Genomic DNA, 15,119 nt, shown 5'->3' with positions numbered 1-15,119 from the left:
TCAGATTTTTTTTAATTGTAAGAATCATTTTTTTTCCTTAGACTATATTAATTTAACAGATATTAACTTAGGCGATTAAATAATCATAAAATTATATTTCCCATCGAGACAAAAAATCTTTATATTTCGAATAATTTAATCGAGACAAAAAACATTTATATTTTGTCTTGATAATCAAATTATTCGAAACATCTGTAACCAAAAGCTTACGACAGTCCATTTGACGATATAAATGCTTTGAAGCTTTGAAGCATAGATTCCTTTGTCCCGATTGATCAAGCAAACGAATACTTTGAAGCATTTGTTACCTCAAGTGAACGTATTTTACATATGTGAGGACGCTGAGTTTTTTAACATAATTATGTATGTATAATATAATATGTAATATATATCACGTATGCATAAAGTTATGTACACAGCAATAAAAAGCATCAAAAGATAACCTAATATAGTTAAGATTAATTGCAAATAATCTTTAAAATCAGCAAAAACGAAGAAAAATTGGTAATTGTAAACCATATAACTCATAAAATCATGTAACTCGTTATTTAATTGGTGTTGACAGAAGTTGTAACAATTTGCCGGTTAAATGTTTGTTATTCAGCCAAGTAAACAGATTTGAAGCAATTTTGCTATATATTTTAATTAAAATTTATATATCTACAAAGCTATTCTGTAACAAATAGTTTGTCATTCAATTATGATAGAAATGATGTCTCTCTTCAATATTGGTTATAAACAAAGTGTGCGACATATATACATGCATATATATATATATATATATATATATGTATAATCAAGTTTTTAAACTGGTTGCAGCTTTTTAATTAATTTTTTTATATCAAATTGTAGAATTTCAAGATGCAGAAATTTAAAAGAGCTCAAGCGCAAAATAAGTTATCCATCGAAAGACACTTGGAAGCCAACATGTCATTAAATTCGTCTAGTGAAGAGGAAGATGAAACAAATGAGGACGATGTCCAAAATGTGGTGGACAAAGTATTGTTGGCATATCAGGGACAAGGCACAGATGCAGAAAAAGTGATATCATATTTAGTTAATTCTTTCCAATCAAGTAGCGCTGTTTGCTTGATATGTATATCAACTGTCAAGAAAATGGATCCGGTATGTTCACATGTAACATGATATTATTATCTTGTTAATACTTTAAATTTATTATTGTTAAATATATTGTTAAATGTATGCAAAGTTAGAGATTTGTACAGTTTTTGTTTATATTAATATAAGTAGCGGTATTTACAATTTTAGAATGGAAAGTTTTAAATTGTTATAAATACAACATATTTTCTTTGTCAACCTTGCTACTCAAATTTTTAGTAATATACTGTATAATAAAGCAACTTATAATTTTTCTACTCTTACATATGTAGATATGGAACTGCAACAAATGCTATGCATTTCTGCACATGTCCTGCATCTTACATTGGATCAATGACAGTTTGAGTTACAAAAGGGCTAAAGGAAGCACACCAATCTGGGCGTGGTATGTATTATTATAAATTATTCCAAAACAGAGTTTGATGTAATATATGTTCTAAGTCTTATTTAATTTTTATCAATAAAAATGCACATATTACAGCCCAAAATGTCGTATGGAGTATGATCAAAACGAGATTCCAAGATCATACGAATGTTTCTGCAAGAAGACTATAGATCCTCCATATCAACCTTGGCTTATTCCACATTCTTGTGGCGAAACCTGTGGCAAAATCTTACAACCAGAGTGTGGTCACAAATGTGTATTGCTTTGTCATCCTGGTCCGTGTCCATCATGTGCGAAGATGGTGTCGATCAAATGCTATTGTGGCAAGCTATCGCCGCAGCCACGTCGCTGCAATGCTAAAAATTGGAGTTGCGGAACAATATGCGACAAAAAGTATGAATTTTGCTCGCACACTTGTAATAACTTATGTCATGCTGGAGAATGTCCCCCCTGTACAGAAACAGTATTACTGAAATGCCGTTGTAAGAATAGCCAAAAGGAAGGAAAATGCTACGAAGGTACGTGGACTTGCGAGAGACCCTGTAACAGAAGATTCTCCTGTAATGTACATACCTGCGAGAGCACTTGTCACTTACCTGATGATTGCGGTAATTGTCCGCTGGAGAAGAACAGATGTTGTCCTTGTGGGAAGAAACGATACGAAGTTTCGTGCAGGCAGCAGCAGGTGCCAACATGCGGCGATACTTGCGGCAAATTGTTAGACTGCGGATCACACTTCTGCAACATGAGATGCCATACCGATCGTTGCGGTCAATGTCTAGAAGTGGTAACAAAAGCCTGCAGATGCGGCAGTTACACCAAAGAGATTGCTTGCGTAAAAGAATTTCACTGCAACAAGAAATGCACGCAAATGCGTTTGTGCGGCAGACACCTATGTAATAAAAAATGTTGCGATTGCATATCGAAGAATACATCTAATCCGTGCGAGAAGACGTGCGAAAATACGCTTAAATGTCGGAAGCACAAATGTGCCGCACCCTGTCACAGCGGTCCTTGCTATCCGTGCACACGAGTGGACGTCGTGCAGTGTCGATGCGGCAGCAGGAAAATAACGGTGCCGTGCGGTACCAGAAAGAGAATTAAGTCACCGCCCTGTAACAAATCCTGCAAAATTCCGCCTGTTTGTCATCACAGCAAGAGGGAGACGCATAGATGTCATCAAGGCCCGTGTCCGCCGTGCAAAAAGATCTGCGGCTTGACGCACAAGAGATGCGGTCACTTTTGTCCAGCCACTTGTCACACGAAGGTCTGGGTGAAGGTCAAAGCGAACGGAGTAAAGACGCAGCCTGTTGGACCTTGGGAGAAGCCTGGGAAGGACGTTATGGAGTTGAAGACCTTACCGTGTCCACTATGTGAGATTTCCGTGCCTGTGACTTGTCTCGGCGGTCACGAGACGCGTCCCTGGCCGTGTCACATGTCGAAACCGAGCTCCTGCGGCAGAGCTTGCGGCCGACTACTGCCATGTAAAAATCACACCTGCGAGTTGACCTGTCATAAGGTACAAACTTCTGACGATAACTCAGACAGCGGTACACCCTGTATGGAATGCGAAAAAGAATGCCAATTTCCACGTTTACCGGGTTGTACGCACCCATGTTCGCAACCTTGTCATCCAGCACCTTGCAAACCTTGCAAACAATTGGTGCGAGTCTCTTGTCATTGTGGTATTAGCACCCTTTACCAACACTGTGTAGATCTGATGTCCGCGACGAATGAGAAACGCGACGAATTACTCAAATGTGGAAACCAGTGTCCAAAAAATGTAACTACACTCGTGTACTATTGGAAGTATATAGAAATTTTGCTTCTTTTTTTAACAGGAAATATAATGCGTTTTCTTTATTTCAGTATTCGTGCGGCCACCGTTGCATTAACGATTGCCATCCAGGAAAATGCAAAGGAGAGGAGCAATGCAGCAAGAAAGTTAGACTATGGTGTAAATGTAAAAGGATTAAAAAGGATTTTCTTTGCTTGCTTCTTCAAAAGGAGCAGATTACCATAGAATGCGATAATGTGTGCGAGTCATTGAAAAATAAAAGAAAAGAGGCCCAGGAAGCTATTATTGCAAAGAAACGAGAGGCGGAGGAGCTACGCAATCGGGAAGAGATTGAGAAATTCGAGAAAAAGTTCAAGCCACGTCGAAAAAGGAAAGACAAATATGAAAACTCGAAACTGTCCCAAGGTAATATGAGGAATAAGTGTTGGAACACATGGATTTTAGCGATTGTTGTAAGCATTATAGGTATAATAATAGTATATATGACTTCTTTTAATTCAAGTATATTTGAAATGAGTTGATTTTAAAAACTGGTCTGAAATTAATGACTACAATGGTCAATTTTAATATAATATATCTGTGATGTTTCATCAACGCTTGTACAAATATTACGATAAACAATATCATGTATCTTATATAAATCATCAATGAAAGCAGTTATAATACTGTAAGCATTTTTCATATATATTTATTAATATAATAATAGAGTGGCCTAGAGAATAATCATTTGAAGAAACTCGATTTTTATTTCACGATATTTCAACAATTTTGATATGTTTTGGTGCGATAATTTTGTGATAAAATTGAGATAAACCCAAAGATTTTTAAGATGAAATATAAACTTTGTCTATTAAATACAAATAAAAAAACAAACCATTAAATATATAGCTTTTTAAACATTTAAAGATTGTGATGTTATTTATAAAAAAATTAATAGTTATATAGTTCATTTGATTTTGTTAAACTAGCCATGCTATTAATATTATGAGAAAAGAGTGTAGATTTAAAAGTTTACATTTTTCTAAACATACACAAAAACGAATGATACAATTTAGAAAAAAATGCTTTCATAAGAAAATTAAGAGATGATAATTAAAAAATGAAATGTATCGAATATCTCCCACAATTGTATAAAATATCTTCCACAATGAATATATATATATACTTGGATTGCTTAAATATCGAAAAATCCTTATTGTATCTATAAAATTTCGATATATTAAAAGGAGATTATTATAGAAAAACCACAGTATGTTACAAATTAAGAGTATATGAGTCACATTATATGAATCAATAAAAATCTCTTCTAAAATTGTGACTCAACAAAAGTTAAATACTGATGAATTAAAAATATTAGAAGTCGTTTATAAATTTGACACATAACTGGACTTTCCTGCTTGAAATAAATATATAATTCAAACTTTTTAAAGTGGAGAAAGAGGAAGAGGGAAGAAACAGAGGTAAATCTCAGGAATTTTATACTGCGAGTATGATAATCTACATTATATAATATCGCAAGCATCTTTTCTTTTGAAGATTGCAAACAGTGTGCGTTAATAATAATATACATGTATATATAAAATTATTATTATATAAATTATTATTATAAATGTATATGTATATACAATTTTTCTTGAAATGTAAAAAAGGTGGCGATTTTACCGATTGAAAAATGGATTTGGCTGAATATTTCCAGCAATGAAAGTAGAAAGTAGACGTGATGGCGTTACTATACGAGGAAATTTGAGGAAAAATGCTGGCGTGGCTGCTCTCTCTGGCTTCTCTCTGCTAGTAAATACTCCCTGTTGTTAAGTTAACGACGGTGGCGGTGTTGTTGGCGCAACGAAAACTGATATTAGCGTGGCGGTGCTGTTGTACCGGACCTCTCTCAATTATGTCACGGGGGTGACTACATTCGCGGCTGCTTCACCAAGACCGAGCAACCATCATCATCGTCATCGTCACAAAAAAGATCGCGAGATTCGAAAAAGAAAGGAGATCTCTCAGGTTGTTGACAGTAGTGTGCGATATTTCCTCCTTGGCCGCGATTCTTCGACTGTACCGTGTCTGTCTATCCATCCGTCTTTCTCTCTCTCTCTCTCTCTCTCTCTCTCTCTCTCTCTCTCTCTCTCTCTCTCTCTCTCTCTCTCTCTCTCTCTCTCTCTCTCTCTCTCTCTCTCTCTCTCTCTCTCTCTCTCTCTCTCTCTCTCTCTCTCGTATTCTGTCTCCTCGCTCCCTCTCTCCCTCTCTCGCGCTCCTGTTCCGTCATCGTTGTCGCTTTTCGCCTCGATCGTCAAAAGCGCGTACCTTTTCAGCGTTAGCGTTTCGCTCGGTTAGAAAAAGATATCGAAGAAAAATAAGTGTTGCCGTGTAAGAAGAGGGAGAGACGCCGTAAAGCGCGTCGTTAAATGTGCTCGCCCGTCATCGGTTCTCTCTACACGGTGTCTCCGCGAGTATGTTTCAGCAGTGATCGCAGTCTCTTTACGCGACGACGGTGGCTCGCGATCATCGGCTGTTCCCGATATACCTAAATGTGTTCTGGCTACTTTTAAAACGAAGCAAGCAGCGGTATCAATGTGTACGCGGCGCCACGCGCTTATCGTAGCAGCATCGTCGGGACGGCATTAATCTCTCGGGAGGGAGAGGACCCTTGAAGACGCGTTGAGAGACCGAAAATTCGACATGATGAAGAGCAGTGCTCTGATGAAGAAGGAGAGCAAAATGCGCATACGTGCTTTTCCGGTAAGTGATACATCCTACGTTGGAGTTGGAGCATTCGATGCAGATTCGAGGGAGGCATAAGCTCTCTCTCTCTCTCTCTCACTCTCACTCTCTCTCTCTCTCTCTCTCTCTCTCTCTCTCTCTCTCTCTCTCTCTCTCTCTCTCTCTCTCTCTCTCTCTCTCTCTCTCTCTCTCTCTCTCCTTCCCTCCCTCCCCCGCGTTGGGGCATTTTATTTATTTATTCTACGTCTTTATCCGTATCGCGCGACATTTGTATGCACACAAATACACTGTCTGCACGTATTACATGTATAAACATAATTCCATAACCTACCTATCTCGCATCTTTCTCTCTCTAACTTGTGCCCCCGTTAAATACAAGTCGAGTATCGAATTGTGGCGGCTTGTATTATAACGATTTTTTATTGTTATTATCCAACGAAGATACTCCGTTTGAATGTTAAAAAAACTCATATGCTTGTTCTCGCAAATATATCATTAAATATTTTTACGATTACTTGCAGTTCACATATCGTGCAAAATTCATGCTATGTGTCATTCATATATCTGTCAACTTGCATTTTTTTTTAATTCGTAAACTCAGTTTTATTATAATTTCTCTGCACTTTCTAATATGTCTTTTCAGAAGTTTTAATGATATAAGCGACTAAAAAATTATAAAGATGAGAGATTCTATTAGATAATTGAAAAATAAAAATATCCGCAATGTAATCAATTATTTATTTAAAAATAATAAAAAATAAAGAAATAACTTGTAACACCATCTAAAACAAGTATTATATTCTTCATTTTATGTAATATTGATATTAATGTTCATGCCTATGTAATCAATTACATTGATTAGACATATTAATTTGAAATTGTATTTATATGATTACAATAATTAATTCCTTTTGATTCAACATCAATTGGATTAATTGCTAAGAGAAATGTGATGAAAAACTTTGAAATAGACACAATAATATATATCAGATTGATAGTACAAAATATGAACATCATGCATTACATTGATATCTTTAATTAGATTCTTATAAAATAAAAGATATGTGTGATAATAGATTTTATACATATTTTGCTCAATAAAGTTTAATATATTATGAATATGTTCAATATTTTTCTTTATTTTTTTTTTGTAATTATGTACATATATTATGTACTTTTATAATATTATATTATATTGCCAAAATCAACAATCGATGGTTGCTATAGCAGTGTAAAACAATTGCAACAAGTGCAGCTATATAAAATCATGTTATACCACATGTTTTAAATTTTTAATATTTAACTATTTGTCAAATTTATAACTAGTAATGTCTTACTTTTTATTACTAACATAAAAGGTAAAATGATGATAATAATTTATATAAAAATTGACATTCACATAAAATGATAATTAAGACAAAATTTATACACTTTGTACACTATATAAAATTTGTTATATTCATACATAAAAAAAATGTGTTATATATATGAATGTATTTATGTATAAAGTACATAATTATTACAAATTTTTTGGTTAATAAAACTGCATTATAAATAATATAAAAATTGCTCTGGTTATTTAGAGATTTTTATTCTATTATAATATCTTTGAATTTTTAATACCAAGTTCATAATTGTCTATTGTATAATGGATTATTTGTGTAATATTATTTCAAATAGTAGATATTAGACTTTTGTGTCTGTATTACTAAATGATAATTGGTATATCAATATCAATTATAGATAACATTCAATTGATACATTGTATTACTTATATATTCATATATACATACATATATAATAATAATAATAATAATAATAATAATAATCTTGTTAAAGTGTTGTAAAGGGAAACAAGTAATTCTCTGTCTCTAAAATAAATATATGTTTTTATAATCAAGGTTAGGATTAAACAAAATAAAACACAATAAATAAAATTTTTATATAAAAAATAGAATTGCACATACATGGATTATCAAACTGAAGACCATGGTCTGCAGCAAATAGACCAGAGTCGGTGAGACAATCCCTGTAGCGGGATTAATATACAAAAACAGTCCTTTCATAATTCATCACACTCTTGTGAGAATTATTATATTTTACACTTTGCCTTTTCCTATGCAATTAGATACCATTATTTTTTATAAACAATTGTATTGTATTAATTGCATGGCATCTTAAATAAAAATTTGTAAAAATTATTTTGTAATCTTATCCAGAGTTAATAGCCAATTAATTGAACATTTTATTTTCTATAGACTACTATGGATGAAAAGTACGTAGAAAGCATTTGGGCTTTGCTGAAAAGTGCTATACAAGAGATACAGAAGAAGAATAACTCTGGCCTCAGTTTTGAAGAACTTTATCGCAATGCTTACACAATGGTTCTCCACAAATATGGTGAGCGCTTATATACAGGACTGAAAGAAGTTGTAACACATCATCTTGAAAACAAAGTACGAGAGGATGTTCTTCGATCTCTACATAATAATTTCCTGCAAACTTTAAATCTTGCATGGAATGATCATCAAACATCAATGGTGATGATTAGGGACATATTGATGTATATGGACAGAGTGTATGTTCAACAGAATGATGTAGACAATGTGTATAATCTTGGATTAATTATTTTTCGAGATCAGGTAATTTTCACAAATGTTTTATTTCTACCAAAATAGTTTATAAAGAACTTAGAAATCACAAAATTTTGTTTCTAACATGATTATCAATCTTTTGGGTGATTGTGTTTTACATATTTATGAAAATAAAATTATTACATACATAGAACTTTAATATATCTTTGATCTTTGCATAATATATATATAATGTTAACAAATTGTTAATTTTTTTAGGTCGTTAGATATGGATGTGTCAGAGATCATTTACGTGAGACATTATTAGGTATGGTTGCAAGGGAAAGAAGAGGAGAAGTTGTAGATCGTAGCGCTATAAAGAATGCCTGCCAAATGTTAATGTTACTTGGAATTAACAGTCGTCAAGTTTATGAAGAAGATTTTGAAAGGCCTTTTTTACAGCAAAGTGCTGAGTTTTATAGAGTAAGTGTCTAGTACAAAATACGTTTAATGTATCATTTAAGTATACATGTACATTTACACATGTAACATTCAAAATTATTTTTTTTAGATGGAATCTCAAAAATTTTTGGCAGAAAATAGCGCATCAGTATATATAAAAAAAGTTGAAGCTAGAATTTGTGAAGAATCTGAAAGAGCGAAACATTATTTAGATGAATCCACCGAACCGCGGATAGTAGAAGTTGTAGAAGAGGAATTAATCAAAATCCACATGAAAACCATTGTTGAGGTGTGTTATCTTGTTTGTTATGATATATTGCTAATGTGATTCAGTTTATATTATGGTATTATACATACATTACATACAAATTCAACTATCTATTGGTAGATGGAAAATAGTGGTGTAGTGCACATGCTCAAACATCAGAAAACAGAAGATCTTGGTTGTATGTATAAACTATTTTCAAGAGTGTCAGATGGGTTACGCACCGTGTGCGATTGTGTATCTCAATTCCTTAGAGAGCAGGGTCGAGCTTTGGTGCAAGAAGAGCATGAATCAACCACAAACGCTGTTCTTTACGTCCAAAACTTGTTAGATTTAAAGGACCGTTTTGATCATTTTCTACATTATTCTTTTAATAACGATAAAAATTACAAACAAATGATAGCATCGGACTTTGAATACTTCCTTAATTTAAATACTAAAAGTCCAGAATATCTCTCACTCTTTATCGATGACAAATTGAAGAAAGGTGTTAAAGGGGTTAGTAGTATCACATAATTATAATCGTATAATTATATATAATTATCATATCATAATTATATATAATTACACTCGTCAACAAAAATTAACGCATATGTATTTTAAGTCAAAATTTCGCATAATTTCAGATAAATATAACTCCGTTAAAAATGATCGTATTTGAAAAATTTTTTTTTTTACTGTCAAGCTTGAAGACTACTTTAAAAACCATTTGTCAGATTTTTAATTTATCTTCCCCCCCTGTACGCCACTGCTTCAAAAGTAAGGACGTGTTTTGTCTCTAAAAAATTGCGTACTTTGACGCACTCCACGGGGTGGAATAAATTTTTTTCGCAAATCTTATCATAATTATCGTAAAATGTGGACTTTTTACTACAAATTAAAAAAAAAAGCAAAGTTTGTATGATTTTTTTTCGCGGAGTTATTACTTATGAAAGTTACCCATACATTTTTTCCATTTACCGCCAGCATTAGTATTACCCAACACGCACCACGAGGTTGCTGGTTGAATTTGGCGCATAGTGTGTGTGTGTGTATCCTTACTTTTGAAGCAGTGGCGTACGGGGGAAGAGGATAAATTAAAAATCTGACTAATGGTTTTTAAAGTAGAGACTTCAAGCTTGACAGTAAAAAAAAAATTTTTCAAATACGATCATTTTTAGCGGAGTTATGCTTATTTGAAATTATGCGAAATTTTGACTTAAAATACATTGTATGCGTTAATTTTGTTGACGAGTGTATATAAAATGGTTAGTAGTATTAGTCATATATATAAGTAGTATTAGTAGTATTAATCATATATACACTCGTCAACAAAATACGTTCACGCATATTAATCCATGCTCTAATTGTTGTTTGAGGAATTTGAGCCCAAATTTACACACACACACACACTATGCGCCAAATTCAACCAGCAACCTCTTGGTGCGTGTCGGGTAATACTAATGCTGGCGGTAAATGGAAAAAATGTATGGGTAACTTTCATATGTAATAACTCCGCGAAAAAAAATCGTACAAACTTTGCTTTTTTTTTAAATTTGTAGTAAAAAGTCCACATTTTACGATAGTTATGATAAGATTTGCGAAAAAAATTTATTTCACCCCGTGGAGTGCGTCAAAGTACGCAATTTTTTAGAGACAAAACACGTCCTTACTTTTGAAGCAGTGGCGTACGGGGGAGGAGGATAAATTAAAAATCTGACGAATGGTTTTTAAAGTAGAGACTTCAAGCTTGACAGTGAAAAAAAAAAATTTTCAAATCCGATCATTTTTAGCGGAGTTATGCTTATTTGAAATTATGCGAAATTTGGGCTTAAAATACATATGCGTTAATTTTATTGACGAGTGTATATATAATTGCAATTGTGATGTTAAGTTGAATATCAACATCACATTATATAATTACACAATATATTTGATTTTAGATGACAGAGCAGGAAATTGAAGGAATCTTAGACAAAACTATGGTCTTATTCCGCTTCTTACAAGAAAAAGACGTTTTTGAACGGTACTATAAGCAACACTTAGCCAAGCGATTATTGTTGAATAAATCTGTCTCAGATGACAGTGAAAAGAATATGATATCTAAACTTAAGGTGAGAAATATAATTAAGGACCATCTCCTTCCGTGATTATTTTATTTATATTGAATTTATTTTATATTTCTACAATAAAAAAATTAATAATATGCATTTTTAATTCTATTTTTTAGACTGAATGTGGATGTCAGTTTACATCAAAGTTAGAAGGCATGTTTAAAGATATAACAGTCAGTAATACAATTATGGATGAATTCAAGGATCATGTTCTTACATCTGGTGTAAGTATCAAACTACTAATATGAGGGAATATAAAACATTCTGTTAATGTACAAAATAATTTTTTTATAGTTAATTTTTATTTTAATTAATAAAGGAGATAATCTTATCATAATTAAAAACATAACTATAATTCTGATATTAGATAAAATACTTATAATAATTCTGATGTTACATAAGTATTTATTTTTATTTCTAAAATACATTTATAGTAGTTAAAATAATATTTAAAAAATATTTTGTTAACGAATTTATATATACACATACATTTATATATGTCACATTATTGTTTTTTGTTCTTTGTTAAAGACAAATTTACATGGTGTGGATATAAGCGTTCGGGTGCTTACAACCGGTTTCTGGCCGACACAATCAGCCACCCCAAAGTGTAGTATGCCCACTGCACCGCGCGATGCCTTCGATGCCTTCCGGCGTTTCTATCTGGCTAAACATAGTGGTCGACAATTAACGTTACAGCCTCAATTAGGTAAGCGATATCTTTATTTATTAATATTTGTAATTACTCAAACATTTTACTAACGAAGTAAAAAAAATGTTTATTAGGATCTGCTGATCTGAATGCTATATTCCATGGACCACGAAGAGAAGAAAGTAGTTGTGGAGGCCTAGATACTCCATCGTCTTCGAGTTCCATTGGAAATGGTAGTAGTGCAAGTGGCAGCTTAGTAAGCCAGCGAAGCAGTGCGTGTAGTACGCCACGAAAGCATATAATACAAGTTTCCACTTACCAAATGTGTGTGTTAATGCTCTTCAATAAAAGAGAAAAACTAACATATGAGGTTGGTTTTGAATTTAAATAATTGATTAATCATTCGTATATATATGGCACTATATATAAAGAAACAAAATATTATTTATATCTGCATATACATATGTATGAATATTGCGTAGGAAATTCAAGGTGAAACCGATATTCCAGAGAGGGACTTGGTCAGAGCATTACAATCTCTCGCTATGGGTAAAGCTTCACAAAGAATTTTACTTAAACATCCTCGTACTAAGGAAATCGAACCTTCGCACTATTTCTGCATAAATGATAGTTTTACCAGCAAATTACACAGGTATGTATGTGTGTTTTATACATATATATGTATAAAACATCTATATTGATGGTTTGCTTATATTGCTTTGTAAAGAGTGAAGATCCAGACTGTAGCAGCAAAAGGAGAATCTGAACCTGAGAGAAAAGAAACGCGCAATAAAGTCGACGAAGATCGAAAACATGAAATTGAAGCTGCCATCGTACGGATTATGAAAGCTCGAAAGCGTATGCCTGTATGTAATTTAAAAATTCTTATAATGCAAAAAATTTTCATGTATGAGATTAATCTTTAATATGTACTTTGCAAATATGAAAAGTACACTTATGAAATTAATTATATATAAGATAAATCCATATATACATACATATATAAAAAAGTATAATACTAATATCAATTTATTTTCTTTTACTAGCATAATATACTCGTAGCAGAAGTAACAGAGCAATTAAAAGGTCGATTTTTGCCTTCACCTGTAATAATTAAGAAACGTATAGAAGGTTTAATCGAACGAGAATACTTGGCTCGTACACCGGAAGATCGGTATGTATAAAACATGTTGTACAATAAATCGTAGCTAGTATTTACAGATCAATTGATTAATGATATATATTATGATTTACAGAAAGGTATATACGTATGTTGCTTAATGCTGAATTCAATATTGGATGTGTACAAACATGTAAGTAATTTGTAATAATATATATTCTCTCTTATTGCAAATTGATGATTCTTCATATTTTCTTTTCACCGAATCGCGACATCATTATTACACTATTGTCATTTGTGGCGTCATTGTTATCTTCTTGTTTTTATTTTCATTTTTTGTTTATGTATTGTCATTTGCAAGGGATGTTCCATGCCAACAAGGAAACTATTTCAAATGAGAACTTTTGATATTCTGATAACCGTATTTATGTTCATTTAGCTTTAAACTTATAATCTATAATGTTTTTTGCAAAAATGTACAATTGACAAACTAATGAAAATTATGACATTCGACAATATATACAAATATAATTTAATTTTTATTTTATTGATATACTCCCACATGTATTCTTTATTATATGTAAAAGATCAAAATAAAAATCAAAGACAGTTGTATATATGCACACATATATAATAAATAATTAATTTATTAATTTATTAGTTACATTTACACACATTGCATGTGTTTACATCTAAATATCAAAATATTGAATATGAATATCTCGAACTTGTTACAATAGAACATCCCTGTGTTTGAGAATGACAAGATATTCTTCTGATAATTGACTAGTTTGGTGGAAAAGGTCATGTGTATCAAAAGGATGATACATACTTAGATTTAAATTAGGGAGGCGCATTAATTTTTGTAATAATGGATATTATATATATCTGCTTCCCATATTCTTCACACATTTCAATTATGTGCGCATTTGTTTGACTTACACTTGTATTATAATACATGTGTTATACATATGAGTATTCATTATAATAAATATATGTATTCTAAATTAGATAGACTTTAGTTAAACGTGCGTTTCTAATAATGCAAAATATAATTAAGTTAATAAAGAATTTGATGATTTGCATTAAAATAATACTGCAATTAGAAACTTTTTTACACTTATAAGACTGTGATTGTCTACGATAACATAAATATTATTCAGATATATCATGAATTTAGGAAGAAAAAAAAATAGTATTTACATATAGTTTTATTTACGTTGATGTCTATCAATTATATATGTAAATAAGCGATGTGTGAATGTATCACTAAAAATATACTTGTCTCTCATTTTTTTCCAACAATTTAATATTATTTTTAATGTCTACACTCCATATAACCCTACAAATAAATATATGTTCACCTCCATAATATAAGGAATATACATATATAAATTATATACGAATTTACTCTCATCTATTAAATCTGTTTTTGAATATATGTGTATATATATATGTGTGTGTGTGTGTGTGTATGTATATAAAAGTTTAAAAGAATACTTTACTACACTATTTTATTTATTTAACACATTTAATAAGTATATTTACTCCAATACTTAAAAACTATATAAACAGTTTCTGCCTCTTCCACCTAGCTTTTCAATTACTTCATTACGCAGTTTACTATCAAACATTGACTTGATACAATACAGAATATTTATTATAGTATGCCAAAAAGTGGGATCTACGAATCTATAAGAGACGCAGATTTTGTTAACGGGATAAAATGTGCGTATGAGAGCTTAATTAAAGATGAAGATCTTAATAAAATGCTGAGGGATTCAAACATATGTTACACAAGGCTCACATTGTAGTGAAAAAAGGCGAAATAATCGGCGTATTTTTATTTTTATTTGTATTCTTATTTATTAATAGAATTTTAATATTTAAACAAAAGTTTTACCCTTTCTTACACAAAATTGAATAAA

At 31.8% G+C, this 15,119-nt stretch overlaps 2 protein-coding genes across 5 annotated transcripts; both read left to right on the top strand.

Moving 5' to 3' along the window:
• The first annotated feature begins 124 nt into the window (after positions 1-124).
• Positions 125-5,001, top strand: LOC145943179 (NF-X1-type zinc finger protein NFXL1). 2 transcript variants are annotated; one of them, XM_083050654.1, is made up of 5 exons: positions 125-363; positions 853-1,125; positions 1,392-1,504; positions 1,601-3,287; positions 3,374-5,001. In XM_083050654.1, exons 2-5 carry the CDS (start codon positions 862-864, stop codon positions 3,821-3,823), a joined length of 2,514 nt encoding a protein of 837 aa, XP_082906780.1. In that variant the 5' UTR covers positions 125-363; positions 853-861; the 3' UTR covers positions 3,824-5,001. The 2 variants fall into 2 exon arrangements, with proteins under 2 accessions (XP_082906780.1, XP_082906781.1); XM_083050655.1 differs by lacking the exon at positions 125-363 and adding an exon at positions 395-504.
• A 36-nt stretch (positions 5,002-5,037) lies between these two features.
• Cul3 (cullin 3) lies at positions 5,038-15,119 on the top strand. Of its 3 annotated transcripts, none has more exons than XM_083050656.1 (14): positions 5,038-6,044; positions 8,285-8,668; positions 8,879-9,082; positions 9,171-9,350; positions 9,450-9,824; positions 11,249-11,419; positions 11,536-11,643; positions 11,951-12,128; positions 12,206-12,441; positions 12,554-12,723; positions 12,799-12,937; positions 13,118-13,245; positions 13,328-13,384; positions 14,858-15,119. In XM_083050656.1, exons 1-13 carry the CDS (start codon positions 5,985-5,987, stop codon positions 13,350-13,352), a joined length of 2,358 nt encoding a protein of 785 aa, XP_082906782.1. In that variant the 5' UTR covers positions 5,038-5,984; the 3' UTR covers positions 13,353-13,384; positions 14,858-15,119. The 3 variants fall into 3 exon arrangements, with proteins under 3 accessions (XP_082906782.1, XP_082906783.1, XP_082906784.1); XM_083050657.1 differs by lacking the exon at positions 14,858-15,119 and adding an exon at positions 13,553-14,421; XM_083050658.1 differs by lacking the exon at positions 9,450-9,824 and having other exon boundaries at positions 5,039-6,044.

This window comes from Prenolepis imparis, unplaced genomic scaffold, assembly GCF_030444845.1.
Source record: "Prenolepis imparis isolate NDT839.2.m4 unplaced genomic scaffold, iyPreImpa1.0 SCAF_11, whole genome shotgun sequence".
Classification (NCBI taxonomy): domain Eukaryota; kingdom Metazoa; phylum Arthropoda; class Insecta; order Hymenoptera; family Formicidae; genus Prenolepis; species Prenolepis imparis.
Note: the sequence above shows the minus strand (reverse complement) of the source record. Positions and strands in the feature narration are given on the sequence as shown.